At 42.3% G+C, this 16,403-nt stretch overlaps 2 protein-coding genes across 3 annotated transcripts; one reads left to right on the top strand and one right to left on the bottom strand.

Annotated features, from left to right (window-relative positions):
• Positions 1-3,275: 3,275 nt before the first annotated feature.
• Positions 3,276-4,597, bottom strand: LOC307076162 (nuclear factor 7, brain-like; the record flags this gene model as incomplete). The annotated part of the gene is given in 3 exon segments (XM_079737045.1): positions 3,276-3,665; positions 3,667-3,844; positions 3,846-4,597. Coding segments are annotated over 3 exon segments (1,320 nt in total).
• Positions 4,598-8,074: 3,477 nt separating this feature from the next.
• Positions 8,075-10,765, top strand: LOC307076056 (uncharacterized protein). 2 transcript variants are annotated; one of them, XM_079736904.1, is made up of 6 exons: positions 8,075-8,282; positions 8,476-8,583; positions 9,153-9,209; positions 9,390-9,500; positions 9,780-9,807; positions 10,136-10,765. In XM_079736904.1, exons 1-5 carry the CDS (start codon positions 8,136-8,138, stop codon positions 9,801-9,803), a joined length of 447 nt encoding a protein of 148 aa, XP_079593030.1. In that variant the 5' UTR covers positions 8,075-8,135; the 3' UTR covers positions 9,804-9,807; positions 10,136-10,765. The 2 variants fall into 2 exon arrangements, with proteins under 2 accessions (XP_079593030.1, XP_079593029.1); XM_079736903.1 differs by having other exon boundaries at positions 9,682-9,807.
• Positions 10,766-16,403: the final 5,638 nt, after the last annotated feature.

The following is a 16,403-nucleotide window of genomic DNA, read 5'->3' as shown; positions in this document are numbered from 1 at the left end:
CCTGTCATGGATGGAGCCCCATCCGTGACAAGCATGCACACACGTCTCATATCAAGGCCATTGTCTTCAAAAAAAGTTAAAAACTTCTCAAAGAGTACCTCGCTTGTTGTGTGTCCTTTTAACGGCAGTAAGCTGAGCAGTTCTTCTCTGAAGCATTTGCCTTCAAAAAAACGGACATATATGCACAGTTGGGCGGTATCCGTCTTATCTGTGGACTCATCTATTGCTATAGACATGTCATCAGCTTTCTTCAGGTCTTCCAAAAGCGTTTCGAACACATCAGTAGCAAGAAGTTGAACCCTGCGAATATTTGAGGTGTCTGACAGGGCTACGTTTGTAATGGCAGAGGTCACGCTTGTTTTTACTTTGTCGTCATTTATAACCTCATTCACGACGGCCAGCATGCACTCTTTCACGGTTTCAGAGTCTGTAAATGGCCTTTTCTTTTTTGCCAAGATCCATGACACACGAAGGGAAGCTGATGTAGCTCTCTCTTGGGTCGTGCATGTCCGCATCATAGTAGCACAGCTCCAGTTGTAAGATGCCAGCAAACTCTGCATCTTTGCAGCCCTCTCCTGAGATCCCTCGGGAAAGCTTGAGCGGAAAGTCCGGTGTTTATCAATGTGGTGTCTCCGCACATTGTAATCAAGTACCGCAACACACTCATTACAAATTAAACACATCGGTTTGGCGTTTGGATTCGGCGGCAAAATGAATAAATACTTGTCATTCCAGGTTGGGTTGAACCGACGGTTTTCAGTGTCCACTTGGCGTTTTTGAGTTCACAAAGACATGTTAGATTAGATTAGACGACTTGCCTTCAATCACTTTCTTGACAGACCATGGACATGTGAAACACACCGCGCGGAATTGAGGGTTGAATGATGCTAGATTCCTGTTGAGTGTTGCATTCACGGTCTGTACTACTGTAGGAATTTCTGAAGGCAAGGTTCGATTTATTTATTTTATTTTTTAATTTTTTTAAACTTTTCTATGCGCTTTTTGCGGGACCACGGGCTGGGCCACTCAGAAGGTGCTTCTGGGCCGGATGTGGCCCGCGGGCCACCGTATGAATAGGCCTGCCTTAAGTACTACTATAGATATACTCCAAGTGTTAACATTATGCTAAAATGGCACAACTTTTGACAACCTTTAAGTGTACTGAAGTTAATTTCTAGCATTCGAAACACGCTTGCAGTCAATTGCATTATATCATAACATGAGTTGATCTATTTATATAACAAATTCACCATGGCAATAACACATTCACAATCAATTTCACATTCTTCCATATGCATTCACAATTATTTAGCAGCATCATGTCAACAACACTACTGTAATAACCCGGTTTCCATTTTATCATCAACTATTCCAAAATAACATTCATCAGAAAATATCCGTAGCCTCAATTAAACCAACTGTACAACGTACCATTGACACTATAACTCTGGCATCATACTCATGAACATTAATAAAGGCACTAGCCCATTAAAGAAGGCACTTATGTATAGGTTCAACACTGCAAGTGTTACAATACCAGAACAAAATAATTAAGTGCAGCAAATGTTCTTAAATGCAATGGCTTCTGTCAACATCATGTATTGTTCCATTTTAACTGTAATATTATAAATGCATTACTCAAACTGTTTTTATCCCTTTTAAATGCAACAGTGCTTTTAGCTTCCTCTTGTGACAAATGTAATTAGCTTGTAGCTTACTCATAACCTTCCCATTGTATTTATACACAACCAAAATGGATTAAATGCATGTAAACCAGGCCTACACGCCATGCAGCGACGCACCACTGTACTGCGAAAGATGGCGCCGGCCGCCATGTGGTTCTTCAACAAGCATCTTTTGAGCTGAATAAACCCTCTAACATGACCATTTCAACATGCTGATGCACTTCAATACATTCCCCATTATGCCCAACACATATATAATCGACAGTGAACCATCTGTTATCAGTATTTACCTGTAAAAGGGGTGAAATGATCATTAAATGAATTAATACTCAGACGACGCTGTGTCTCTTCTTAATATCTCATAACACAACTCATAACATGAGTTGATCTGAAGAGCAAACACACTGCGCCCCCTACAGACCGGATGCAGACTAGAGCAATTGGTCCCCGGCTCACCAAAACACACTGATCACAGGATAATAGATTAATCATGTACTATGTGTATATATATATACACAATACTATAAATATATATTATATTATATTTACATATATGATTCTATGTTTCTACATACTAGACCGTCACAACATCCCGCGGTGAATTATATTTTTGATAACATTTCCCATCTTTGCTTAGCAAGAGTTTTGTTCTAAAGTTCAGTGATTGAAACAAATAAAAGCCCGGGCTATTGAAGTGTTACGGTACCACTGTCATGCACCTACCCGATGTCAAGTGGACCGGGTTGAATTCACTGCGGGTCCCTTCTTATATCCATCTTACCAAAGATATTTTATTACTTTCCTTCTCAACACTCTGATCTCACTAAAAGGCTAGCAGAACGAAACAGCAATTTCGACGAGATGCGCTATGCATAGAGAAGAAGGAATACCGACGTTGAATTTGCAACAAATTATTCTAAATCTGCCCATATATGGACACGTCAGAATGTTGCGGTTTTCACTGGCTATAATGTTGCATCTATGGCTGCTGGTAATGCAACCACGAAGAAGTATACTCTACGGGGCTATTTTCCTCATTATTATTATTATTATTATTAGTTTTGACGGCACAGGATCCGGGGCTATTCCCAAAAGATCCGGGGCTATAGCCTCTAACGACGCGCCTGTTTCTACATACTAGCAGGGGTCACCAACCTTTTTGAACCTGAGAGCTGCTTCATGGGTACTGAGTCATACGACGGGCACCCAGTTGGATAAACTTCTGAAATAACACATTTGCTAAGTTTGCCTTTAGTTATATATTATTATCAATGTTACTAATCTATGTGAAGACACTGATCATGTTAATGATTTCTCACAATAATTATCAACAATGACTTGGTGGGAAGAGTTGTTCCAGAATGAGTTGTGCTATGTTTAGAACAGGCCCGCGGGCGCCCTGGTGCCCTTGGGTCCTTTGTTGGAGACCCCTGGTTTAGAGAGTCTACAGGCAAACACACACACACACACACACACACACACACACACACACACACACACACACACACACACACACACACACACACACACACACACACACACACACACACACACACACACACACACACACACACACACACACAGGTCAATCTAGAGCTGAGTGCCTGAGGAGACACCACACACTCTAACATCTTTGGTCCGGGCTTCACCTGCTGCTCCAACACCAAACCGAGGGAAGATGTTGTCAGTGAAAGTGTCTTGATGGGTGTAGATGAGAGTCATGTCTTCAGGGTCGTAGAATGACACCTCACCTCCATCATAGTCCAGCTGGACTCTGATCCTCTCTGGAGTCCTCTTCAATGTCAGGGTTTCACCAGCACCCTGACTGTACTTTCCACTGTCATTGAGTAAACACCAGGTTCCATTATCTGGTGAACCAGTACGCTCTCCTTTCCTGCCCACTGACTCTTTAACAACACCTATTCTCCAGATAGGAAGGTCTCCCACCTCCACCTCCCAGCAGTGTTCCCCTGAGCTGAAAACCCTCAGAACTCAGAACCTCAGCGTACCTAGTGAACCTCTCTGGGTTGTTAGGAGCATTCTGCTTTACATCGCTAACTCTCACGCTGGTCAGATCATCAGACAGAGAGAGCCAGCTTGCTGCAGTGTTTGGGTCCAGAATAACGGGGCTGAAGGTGGTCTTCTGCCCCATCTTCTCTCCTGGTCCGGGAGCGCGTGGAAGCGCTGAGGAACGACAGGCCGTCCTTCTGCAGGTCTGCTTCTACAGCCGAGAGACTCTCTGAGAGAGACTGGATCTGCTCCTGAAGGGTCTTCCTCTCCAGGAGGATCCTCTTCCTCTTCTGCTCTTCTTCCTCTCTCAGGGCCACCACTCTGGCCTCCTCTTCCTCTCTCAGGAACCGGTGAAGCTGTTCAAACTCTGCTCTGATGAACCTCTCGGTCTTCACCCGCTGTTCCTTGAGGTGAGGATCCATGGCCTCATACGTCTCCTCCAGCTCCTGGTGTCTCCTCCTCCTGGCCTGTAGAGCCGTGAGGTCAGGTCTCAGCTGCTGCTTCAGCTCCTGGACTTGTTCTTCTAGAGGAACCAGCGTGTGACCCTGGTGGTGAGGGAACTCACACACATGACACACAGCTCTCTGCTCCTCCTTACAGAACCACTTGATATCCTTAATGTGCTCAGTGCAGACCACCTGGGCCTCTTCAAAGGGGGCAGACCTCTGTCTTCCAGCGTAGGAGTCAGCGAGCTCCTTGATGGAAAAGTTAACGACTACATCCTTTGAGGATTTCGTCTTACAGACGGGACAGTTCTTGTTCTTAGCTTGGGCCCAGAAGTCCTGGAGACAGCTGGAACAGAAGCTGTGGAGACAGCTCAGAGACACCGGGTCCTTGAAGATCTCAGAGCACACGCTGCAAGTCAGGAAATGTTTGAGAGGAGGAGGGTTTTCTTCAGCCATCTTAGCGGATGTCTAGACAGGAAGTCTCTTCGGAATCCTTCCTTAGTTCTGAACTCTTTGTTAATAAACTCCAGAGGCGGTCTGTACCCTACAGATTCAGGAGGTCTAGAAAAGATAAACATTCATCAGCATAACCCGACAACAATATCTCATCAAACAATAAAGATAAGTTTGTATTCAATACATTGTATCCTCATTAAGGCTAGAACAGGCTGCTTTGGCCTTTGCTATACAATCATCTCTTAAGAATACTATCCATCATCGGCAACTTAATGTTATTTTATATGATAATATACCCAAGAATCCTAAAGTAATCTTGTAATATGCGTTCTGTGTTCATATATCCCAGAATATTAAAGTTAGTATGTAATGTGTATACACAGTCATCTTCTCTAACTTTATCTAAACTGAATACACATTAACTTGCCCAGAATATGAGGCTATAAATAATACCAATGACATAACTTTACTCACTTTGGTTCATGTGTGGATAATCGGCCCACCGACGAACTGGATGTCAAGTGACTGAAACGGTTCTCCTTACTGCAAAAGATCCCTCTGGTCCTTTGAACACTCACCTCAAGTGATTCCTCTTCAACCTAAGGCTTCTCATCCTGAAGGAGAACAACTCCCCGTACCGTCCCAATGACTGAACTCTGATCCCAGGTTAAAAATTAAAAGATATGAATACTGTCTGATTACAGGTATATAATTAACAGATTGGATCAGTGTCTGATTACAGGTTTATCATTAACAGATCTGATCACTATCCCCCAAGTGGACCTGAAAGAGATCTTGTTGTCCCTGCGACACTCAAGTTAGGAGGACGCTCTGAGACATTAGGACTTAATTCAGAGTTAGAATGGAAAATAAGAAATAATGTTGACTTCAGCAATTCTAAATGCTTCAAATGGATCCCAATCATTAGCACCTCCATAAAGACATCCACCCTTGATTCAACAGCAGTCCTTAACCGTTTTTAATTTGGTTATCTCTACATGTTTTCTTTATAGCCCAGACTACATTGATTGATATTAAAAGATTATATCTTCAAACAGAATTAAAAAATCAAACCCATGCCACTAAACTTGAAGAAATAAAGAAATAAATGTCTTGAGGTTGGGGCAGAGGCCAGAGAGCTGTTCATTAACAGTCCTTTATGACCTTTTATTGTCTTATTGTTCTCTGAAGCACAAAGTTCACGTAGCTAGGACCCCGAGCTAGGATTGCTAACCTTTAAAGTTGTTCATGACAATAGCTGGACAATGTATTGTTTTGTATTCTTTTTACAACTATTTTTATAAAGCACCAAGAGGACTGCCATGTATGTATCCTGTGCAATGACAATAAAGATTTATATCTTCTATCCTATCTATAAGAAGTTTCTTTCCTAGTGGAAATGGATTATGTTAAATGGATTAAATGGAGTATGTTGCACTTCAAAGGCTTTTTATAGCGCCACATATTGTTAATTCTGGCCCATCCTAACTGATAACTGCTGTCTACCCTGTAATCATTGAAGATCGGCTCACAACGCATTTGTTGCCACCATTTGTTTTTCTCCAAATGTGACTTGCCAGTTCCAGAGTTATTGATTTGTAGGGAAATTTGGGGAAAATTACATCGACCTATATGTTCCATCATCTTCCAAAACGCCGAGGATGGATAGTTACTTGCGTACTTACTTACTTGCCATGCATCCGACGCGCCAGCAGAGGGCGCTGTGCGACCACAATACGTGTTCTGGTAATGCGGTAAACCACAAGCCGTCGATGTATCAACATTTCATAGAGCAGGGGTCTTCAACTAAAATTGAACAAGGTCCAGTTACTAAAAATTCCTTCCAAGAAAGGTCCGAACCTCTAACCTACCACGTCCTAATAGCCTACTTTTGTCAAATACAATCAACACGGCATATTTCCTTATAATTTCAGATGTATTTATTTTCAATTTCCAAATAGCTTACTTTTAACAAGACAAAGTAACGCATATTAACATTTCAAGTAAACAAAACAGGTACATTAGGCCTGCATTTCAAGTAAACATAAAAAGTGCATTAGGCCTACATGTCAAGTAAGCAAAACAGGTACACTAGGCCTACATTTCAAGTAAGCAAAACAGGTACCCCATTTGTAGTGACTGAGACAACCTTTGTTAGTTCAATCCCCCTCTTTGACAGCATCTCCTTAATAGCCTCATACATATCTTCTCGTCTTGTGTGTGTCACAAGTGGTGTTAGACCCAACAGGTCCTCACAGATCTCTTTCTTGTCTTGATGAAAAAAATCGCACATAAACCAAAAGCTGGGCATTATCCGTTACATCTGAAGACTCATCGAGGGCTAAGGATGGGGCACTCCGAACAGCCGCATCAAGCTGTGACAGCGCGTCATCTGATAACATTTCGGACTTTCTGGTTGTCGTTGCAGCTGACATTGGGATTTGCTTTATTTTTTCCACACAATTGATCCCTTTGTTTACCTTCAAGTAACGTCTCGGCAGCGGCGGTCAAGCACTCCTTCACAACAGTCGGTCACTGAAAGTTATTTTATGTTGCAAAAATCCATGCAATCTTAAGTGAGCATTCATTTGCACGTTGCTGGCCTGTAAGTGAGTGTGTGAAGACTCGAGTAGACCTCTCACACTGAGCTCTCAGCTCGGACATTTTCCGCGCTCTAACGTCTGACTTCTGGGGATACTTTTCCTCGAAGTACCACGGTTTCAACACATAAAAGACACAACAAAGGTTTAGTACTGCCTTGCGGGAGAATGAACATGTATTGGTCAGTCCATTCATCTTTAAAATGTCTGTTTTCGTGGTCAACTTTCCTAATTTTCGAGCAAGCCATTTTCTCATTCCAAATCGCTCTTCAGGTAAACAAACGATTTGATTGGCTATATTTTGAGTGACGCTATTACGCACATGCCGTGACAGACAGAGGGAAGGGGAAAAGTAAGTGAGTGCATGATCTTCACTCTGTGAATGTCATTACTTGTTACTGTTTTTACGCTGTACTACGGACTATTCTGCCTTTAAATTTGTGTTTCAGTGAGAAATGTCTTTATTAACATAATCATGCTTTGCATATAGAAATATATATATAAAAAAACAAAAACGCTTTATTTTAAATTAGTCATGAGTCCGGATAGGACCGTCACTTGGTCCGGACCGCAGTCCGCCGTTTGGAGATGCCTGTAGAGTCTACCGACCCTAATCCTAACCCTGACTTAAATCGAACCTTGACCTAACCCTTACCTTACCCCTTTGATCGCAGAAAACCACACGTAGGAAGACGTGTTTACCAGTTAATATTGCCTCCACATGTAAAATCCTTTATTACGCAAGCGTAATCATTAAGCAAATGTGGATGAAGCATCAGAGGAAGAGGCATGGAATGAAGCCTCCACCATCTGTGGATCTCATTTAAACTGAACTTTGCGGTAACATCAAGGTTTCATTCTTTATCAACAGGTCGGTATTCTGAATTTGACGCTTAGACCAGACAAAGGACAGCGTGTTGATCTGGGTTGCATTGGGGATGTCTGGGAGTCTTGTTGAAGGAGAAAGCCTTGAGTTGAGGATGGAGAGCGGAGAGAGAGGAGAACAATTGGCTTCTCCCCAGAATGAACCAACAGCCTTTGAGGGCCTCGAAAAGTTCCAGCGATTGAAGCCCACAATACTCGGAGTAAGAGATCACACACACACACACACACACACACACACACACACAAACACACACACACACACACACACACACACACACACACACACACACACACACACACACACACGAGTATACTGGCTGCAATAACAATAAATAAGAATTATTAGTGATGATTATTGATAATAAAAACGTTGATTCTGTCGTCTCCCAACAGGCGATTGAAGTGACAATTGGGATCGTCATGGCACTGACCGTAATTGCGTATCTGGCTGTCGATGTCGGCCTTGACCTAACAGCAATCATCTTCTGGGGAATCTTCATCGTAAGTCACCTTTAGGTGAAGTCTCAATGCATTGTTTCAACCACAGTTGCTCTTTAGTAGCCTATATAATGTGTATGTGCTTATGCACTATTTAGTAGCCTATATCATGTGTGTCCATGTACTCTTTAGCTTATATATTTTTGTATCTTGAAGTTGTGGTGAGTTTGGTCTCCCAGTGTTGTGGTGAGTTTGGTCTCCCAGTGTTGTGGTGAGTTTGGTCTCCCAGTGTTGTGGTGAGTTTGGTCTCCCAGTGTTGTGATGAGTTTGGTCTCCCAGTGTTGTGGTGAGTTTGGTCTCCCAGTGTTGTGATGAGTTTGGTCTCCCAGTGTTGTGGTGAGTTTGGTCTCCCAGTGTTGTGGTGAGTTTGGTGAGAGTGGTGAGTTCAGCTCCACTAAGGAGCAGGTCAGGGTTAGTATAGTCTGGTTCTCTTGCCCTATGAAGCCTGCAGGCGTGTGGCTGTAAAGTAGCTCCTGCTAGGAGTGGAGCAGAGCCACACATCCTGATTCACTGCTCAGTACTTCCCGTTTACCAGTGGAACCAAAGAGTTCTGGTGATGTTGTCCCCTACAGTACATCCCTGCTGGGGGTCTGACCATCGCTGCTGACCGGAAACCCACCAGGGCCAAGGTGAGCCAGCAACAATCAGGAAATGACTCTTACTTTCTGTTGTATTCTTGCCAATTCTCATATGGTACGTTCTTCAGCACTGTGTTTGTATGCTAGAGGCCTCGTTGTATTAAATCCTCAGCATTAACTTCATCTTCTTTGGGTAGGTTTAGCTGTAACTGTTGTTCCTGATGGTCTCAGGTGGGCGCTGCGTTGGGGATGAATGTGCTGGTGGCTCTCTCGGCTATCGCTGGAAGTGTTCTTCATTTCTTTGCTATTGTATTATTTGGGTTTCAAGAGCAGGTACATCTGGTAAGAATGTTTAACTATTGTGTGTTTTGTTAAAAAATGATATTCTAGTTTTGGGGTTATTTTTATCGTCTCCATTTAATCCATGTTCATTTTCCACTGAAAATATTGTCTGCCACTTCAAATACATAATATACAATATAATGCAATATAATACAATATTCTTTTCTTTTTGTTTTGTCAGATAAGAAGTGAATTTGTCATGCTGGTAGCATCCATCTTGCTGTTCATCATCTCCTTACTCGCTGTTGTATCTGCACTGTCTGCTCTGTGTTCCTCTAGAAAGGCTGCTCTGTGTTCCTCTAGAAAGGTAAGGGACACATCTGTCAGTTGTGTCATTTTGGGAGCGGTTCTTTAAGTTTGATTCAGCGGTATTGCATTCATTGGGGTAATTGTTACATGAATCACCCTAACATTGTAAATTGAATGAGTGATGCAAGCTTTGTTTTGTAAGGAGGTGGATCAACCGACTGCCTCCCCACCATAAAGGAAATCTAACTTTGAGCCACATGTAGCCATGATCTCTGTGGATGAATAGATGATGAGGTGGCAGCCAATAGGAGTCGTTCTAATGTTCTCCTCTGCTGTTGCCTCTGTTTCTGCGTCTCACTCTCTTCTCTCTTCTCTTTTTATTTCAGCCATCAAAAGAAGACACAGTAATCTAAGAGGAACTTTTTGTTAGTTCTGTTAACAGTCCCCATGTGAAAAAATATTATACTTCAACTACACTTTTGACAGGATGTACTAAGTACACTTTTAGTATGTTACTGTATTCTGTACTAATTTCGTCGCATTCAAGTGTACCAAAATGTACTAAGGTATACCTTAAGTCAGGGCTATTCAAATACAAATTCAGTTGGGCCAGATTTTCAAAACAAGAAATTCAGTTGGGCCAGACATTTTCAGCAGCAAGTAATGACAAATTGTGGACCAACACAAATGAATGTATTGAAAAACATGTTTTATTAATTGTCATATCTGAAAAATTACATTAATACATCTTTGGTGAAATCTGAGCTAGGCAAAACTCTGAAAACAAAATAATGCACAATATTATAGTAGTTATAGTATTATTATAGTTTCCTTTTTGAAACAAAATAAAATAAATATTTGTCATGTCTGACCAATAAGCAAAACACAAGGTGCATTGAAAAAAAAATAGTGCACATTTATCGGAGGTTTCCTTATTTAAATAAATAAAATAAACATTTGGGTCACATATTAAAACAAGCATATCCCCCCTGGGATCAATGTGCCAAAGTGCATGAAAAAAACAACTAGGCATATTAAAGCTTAGTAAACAAACCCAAAACAAGAAATAACTAAGTAGCTTAACACACATGAAGACTTTGTTACTCACTTAGTTACACATCCTTTTGTTGCTATATATGCAACAGTTTCACTGCTGAGTTCTCAGTGGGAGATGTGACATCTTTTGTTCTGAATGAGAGCAGTGATTCTGGGCTCATAAGATGTCAATGCAATCCGAAGGCATTCGTGAAGTGTACTGTCAGACAGTGAGCCACGAGAGCTGCTTTTAATTGAGTTCAGGTGTGAGAAGCTTGATTCGCATGTGTATGTTGAGCCAAACATACTTAGCACGAGGACTGCTACTCTCTTGACGTTAGGGAACTGATGTGGGTTGACATCAGTCCAAAAGCTGGCAGGCCCGTTGGTGCGCAGCTCCTGTAGCATGGTTGAGGATGACCGCATGTCCACAAGTTCGAGAATGAATTTCCCCTCGTCAATGGGAACGGCCACCTCCTTTGCTTTGGCCCTAAAGCAAAGGAAAAGCATAAAGCCCCTTCTATTGCGACAGTGAACGGGTCTCTGGCAAAACACATCACCTCTGTTGGCAAAGCAAGTCCATCCAATCGACCAGCAAAGCTTTCTTTTAACCTCGCAACGAAATCTGTCATCACAGCGGTAATGCGTGCCGGGGATGAGATGCATTTGCAGAGCGTCGGAAAATGCAACCTTCGGCCTTTGCTCAATTCAGTCCCGAAAAGATCCAGTTGGACTTGGAATGCGCGCATCTGTTCCACCAGTTCAATGACGGTTTTGTCTCTGCCTTGTAGTCCCACATTTAAGTCATTCAGGTGTTTGAATATGTCACTGAGAAAGCAGACATTGCCAATGAAGTTGTCATCCAGCATTCGGTTCAAGTGTATTTCGGTCTTTTTATGCTTGCTGCTGCGGAGGAGGAGGAAGACTGTGATTTCCTCTCTTAGATCACAGAAATGCTCGAGCGCTTCGCCTTTGGACATCCACCTGGCGTCGTTGTGCAAAAGCAGGTCATGGTGCTCAGCAGACATTTCTGACAGCAGCATGCGGAATAAGTGGTGTTGGAGGCTTGATGTGGAGCGGATAAAATTAATTGTCGCAATCACGCTGTCTGTTGTCAACTTGAGCTCCCCGCTTAGTTTTGCGCACAATACCATCTGATGCACAATGCAGTGTAGGGATATCATTTGAGGTGGACCAACGTGCAGCCAAACCATTAACTTTTCCTGTCAAGATGGAGCCCCATCAGTGACAAGCATGCACACACGTCTCATATCAAGGCCATTGTCTTCAAAAAAAGTTAAAAACTTCTCAAAGAGTACCTCGCTTGTTGTGTGTCCTTTTAACGGCAGTAAGCTGAGCAGTTCTTCTCTGAAGCATTTGCCTTCAAAAAAACGGACATATATGCACAGTTGGGCGGTATCCGTCTTATCTGTGGACTCATCTATTGCTATAGACATGTCATCAGCTTTCTTCAGGTCTTCCAAAAGCGTTTCGAACACATCAGTAGCAAGAAGTTGAACCCTGCGAATATTTGAGGTGTCTGACAGGGCTACGTTTGTAATGGCAGAGGTCACGCTTGTTTTTACTTTGTCGTCATTTATAACCTCATTCACGACGGCCAGCATGCACTCTTTCACGGTTTCAGAGTCTGTAAATGGCCTTTTCTTTTATGCCAAGATCCATGACACACGAAGGGAAGCTGATGTAGCTCTCTCTTGGGTCGTGCATGTCCGCATCATAGTAGCACAGCTCCAGTTGTAAGATGCCAGCAAACTCTGCATCTTTGCAGCCCTCTCCTGAGATCCCTCGGGAAAGCTTGAGCGGAAAGTCCGGTGTTTATCAATGTGGTGTCTCCGCACATTGTAATCAAGTACCGCAACACACTCATTACAAATTAAACACATCGGTTTGGCGTTTGGATTCGGCGGCAAAATGAATAAATACTTGTCATTCCAGGTTGGGTTGAACCGACGGTTTTCAGTGTCCACTTGGCGTTTTTGAGTTCACAAAGACATGTTAGATTAGATTAGACGACTCGCCTTCAATCACTTTCTTGACAGACCATGGACATGTGAAACACAACGCGCGGAATTGAGGGTTGAATGATGCTAGATTCCTGTTGCTAGGCTACGCTGAGTGTTGCATTCACGGTCTGTACTACTGTAGGAATTTCTGAAGGCAAGGTTCGATTTATTTATTTTATTTTTTTATTTTTTTTAACTTTTCTATGCGCTTTTTGCGGGACCACGGGCTGGGCCACTCAGAAGGTGCTTCTGGGCCGGATGTGGCCCGCGGGCCGCCGTATGAATAGGCCTGCCTTAAGTACTACTATTGATATACTCCAAGTGTTAACATTATGCTAAAATGGCACAACTTTTGACAACCTTTAAGTGTACTGAAGTTAATTTCTAGCATTCGAAACACGCTTGCAGTCAATTGCATTATATCATAACATGAGTTGATCTATTTATATAACAAATTCACCATGGCAATAACACATTCACAATCAATTTCACATTCTTCCATATGCATTCACAATTATTTAGCAGCATCATGTCAACAACACTACTGTAATAACCCGGTTTCCATTTTATCATCGACTATTCCAAAATAACATTCATCAGAAAATATCCGTAGCCTCAATTAAACCAACTGTACAACGTACCATTGACACTATAACTCTGGCATCATACTCATGAACATTAATAAAGGCACTAGCCCATTAAAGAAGGCACTTATGTATAGGTTCAACACTGCAAGTGTTACAATACCAGAACAAAATAATTAAGTGCAGCAAATGTTCTTAAATGCAATGGCTTCTGTCAACATCATGTATTGTTCCATTTTAACTGTAATATTATAAATGCATTACTCAAACTGTTTTTATCCCTTTTAAATGCAACAGTGCTTTTAGCTTCCTCTTGTGACAAATGTATTTAGCTTGTAGCTTACTCATAACCTTCCCATTGTATTTATACACAACCAAAATGGATTAAATGCATGTAAACCAGGCCTACACGCCATGCAGCGACGCACCACTGTACTGCGAAAGATGGCGCCGGCCGCCATGTGGTTCTTCAACAAGCATCTTTTGAGCTGAATAAACCCTCTAACATGACCATTTCAACATGCTGATGCACTTCAATACATTCCCCATTATGCCCAACACATATATAATCGACCGTGAACCATCTGTTATCAGTATTTACCTGTAAAAGGGGTGAAAGGATCATTAAATGAATTAATACTCAGACGACGCTGTGTCTCTTCTTAATATCTCATAACACAACTCATAACATGAGTTGATCTGAAGAGCAAACACACTGCGCCCCCTACAGACCGGATGTAGACTAGAGCAATTGGTCGCCGGCTCACCAAAACACACTGATCACAGGATAATAGATTAATCATGTACTGTTATACACCATAGAATCCTGTAAACTGTTAGAAAACGAAGTCACAATGATACACAAAATAGGGAAATACTGAGAATGGCTTATGACCAAAATAAGCACATTAAATAAATACCTTTGACTCAAAATAATAGCTTGTAAACCGTTTTTTTGCATCAATCAATATTATTATACAAATCAAAATATATTCAGCCTACTACATGAGCTGTTACTGAGGAGCAGCCTTGGCGTGGCCCCCGCTGTTGCATTTCCTCCACAGCAGGGCCCGGATCTCACTGACCATGGTGTCTGTGAAAACAGGAAGGAAGCATGTGATTCAAGACTTAAGATAAACAATGTATTACATTGACACAGACTAGTGCGTTCGGAGCGTGTGCCCAATCGGAGCGTGCGTTCCAACTGAAGCTGATCCGATCGACTTCCCCCTGGCCCCTTCACTGCCCACAATCCAACACGTGTGATGTTAACTTCACATTCCCTGACCATATGGTTGCCGTGATGTGACACTGCGCCTGGATGTAAATTAAGAACTTTTGTGAGAACCGCTTATTTAAACAAATGTAAACTCAACATCGCTATCCCTTGGGTCCTGAGCAATACAACGCAGAGTGTGAAGCCGTCGAGCTAATCGACGGAGAGACAGACATATACATAGAGATTCCTGCTATTGTAGTATGATTATCTGTACCTATGATGGCTTCAACCTTTTCAGGGTCAAGCTGATCTCTGGCCTCCCCTTTTTTCCCCTTCCCAGTAAGAGTAGACTTGGCCAGGGTCCCTTTTCCAAAATCAATGTGGCCAGCTCCTGGGTGAAAAGTGACAATCGTCTGCTGCCAATTCTGTTGTAGAGCCGTTTTGAGACCTGGACGGCGGATTTGAAACGTCTTTAAAAACACAAAGAGGCCAGTTAAAACAAGGTCACAATTACAAACACACTAACATGTTTTAAGTAAGTAAACTTCAAACACGCTGGTGATACAATCAATGTAACAATCAAAATCAATGTAATGCAAGTGTACACTGCATTTCTAATGGCAACAAATAATGTTTGTAATTTTGCAATAATTTACAATTTTGCATACCATTGAGTATGCTCAAGTAGTACAAAGTGTACTCAAGAACTTCTTGAGTACACTTCTGTATAGTTATGTGGGGTACCTGTGCATTGTCTTGGTTTCAAGGGTGTGATAACACAACAATTTGTTAAAGAAGAACAGCAACGGGGTACGGTCACAGTGTGTGTCTTCGCATCCTACCAAGTCGTCACCGCTAGTATCTGCCCGGAGGGTTGGAGGGTCTGGCTGAGGGTGGAACTGGTGCATGCCGATGGTATTTTGTCCAGTGCCGTCTTGATGGCAGCAACCAATCCTATAAGCTCTTAAACAAGGATATAAAAGGGGTCCAGGTGTAAATAATGAATTCAGACACAAAATACAACATATTTGTGTCATGTCATTATGCAAAAGCCGACCGAGTAAAATGATTGACCAAGGCGCATTCCAACAGTTATTCAGCAGATATTCAGCAATAAAACTATTGTGCATATGCACTGTTGAATAAATGCATTAGCTCACGTGTGTGATCACACACACACAAACAGATTATTTTCAAATTTGTAGCGTAGGAAGTTGGGTTTGGAATCGGAGACATAACACGCAACGTTTGAATAATCGTGATTTCAATATTGACCAACATAATCTTGATCATGATTTTTTCCATAATCGAGCAGCCCTAACATACATGCACTTGGGTTCAAAGTAACATGCATTTCCCTTCGTAACCTCAATTAGAATGGTTGCAAGTGGGTCAATAAATTGTGAGGGTTCAGGTGGCTGCAGAGCTAACCAAGGCATCACTAGCATACACATGTCTCCTCGTCTAGTTCCACCAGAACCTTCACTGGTTGCTGCCTTCCGCCTACCACCTTCCGTCTTTTGAGCGGCCCAAATAGATCACAGGATGTTTCATCCGAGTCGTCAGACCAATCTGGAGCAGGAGTAGAGCTATGGAGGGGTGTGCTCTGCTTGGCGGTTCTCTTAGAATTGAGGTATCTCTTAAGCTGGTCGCACATGGCAGTCGCCCCCTGTGAACCAGACTGAAAACATGCATCTTGTTTGAGAGTGTGCCTGGATTACCACACAAACCATGGAAACAAGTCATTTAGCCATATTGGTTTTCACTTTGCAAAAATTAAAAGCTTCTTCTG

This window comes from Pollachius pollachius (assembly GCF_949987615.1).
Source record: "Pollachius pollachius genome assembly, chromosome: 5".
NCBI classification, from domain to species: Eukaryota; Metazoa; Chordata; class Actinopteri; order Gadiformes; family Gadidae; genus Pollachius; species Pollachius pollachius.
This window is presented reverse-complemented; position numbering and strand designations above follow the sequence as displayed.

Coding starts and splice junctions, on each gene's coding strand:
- LOC307076056 (XM_079736903.1), top strand. CDS start 8,136: ATGTCTGGGAGTCTTGTTGAAGGAGAAAGCCTTGAGTTGAGGATGGAG. Junction 9,210..9,389: donor GGAAACCCACCAGGGCCAAG/GTGAGCCAGCAA, acceptor TGATGGTCTCAG/GTGGGCGCTGCGTTGGGGAT. Junction 9,808..10,135: donor CTCTGTGTTCCTCTAGAAAG/GTAAGGGACACA, acceptor TTTTTATTTCAG/CCATCAAAAGAAGACACAGT.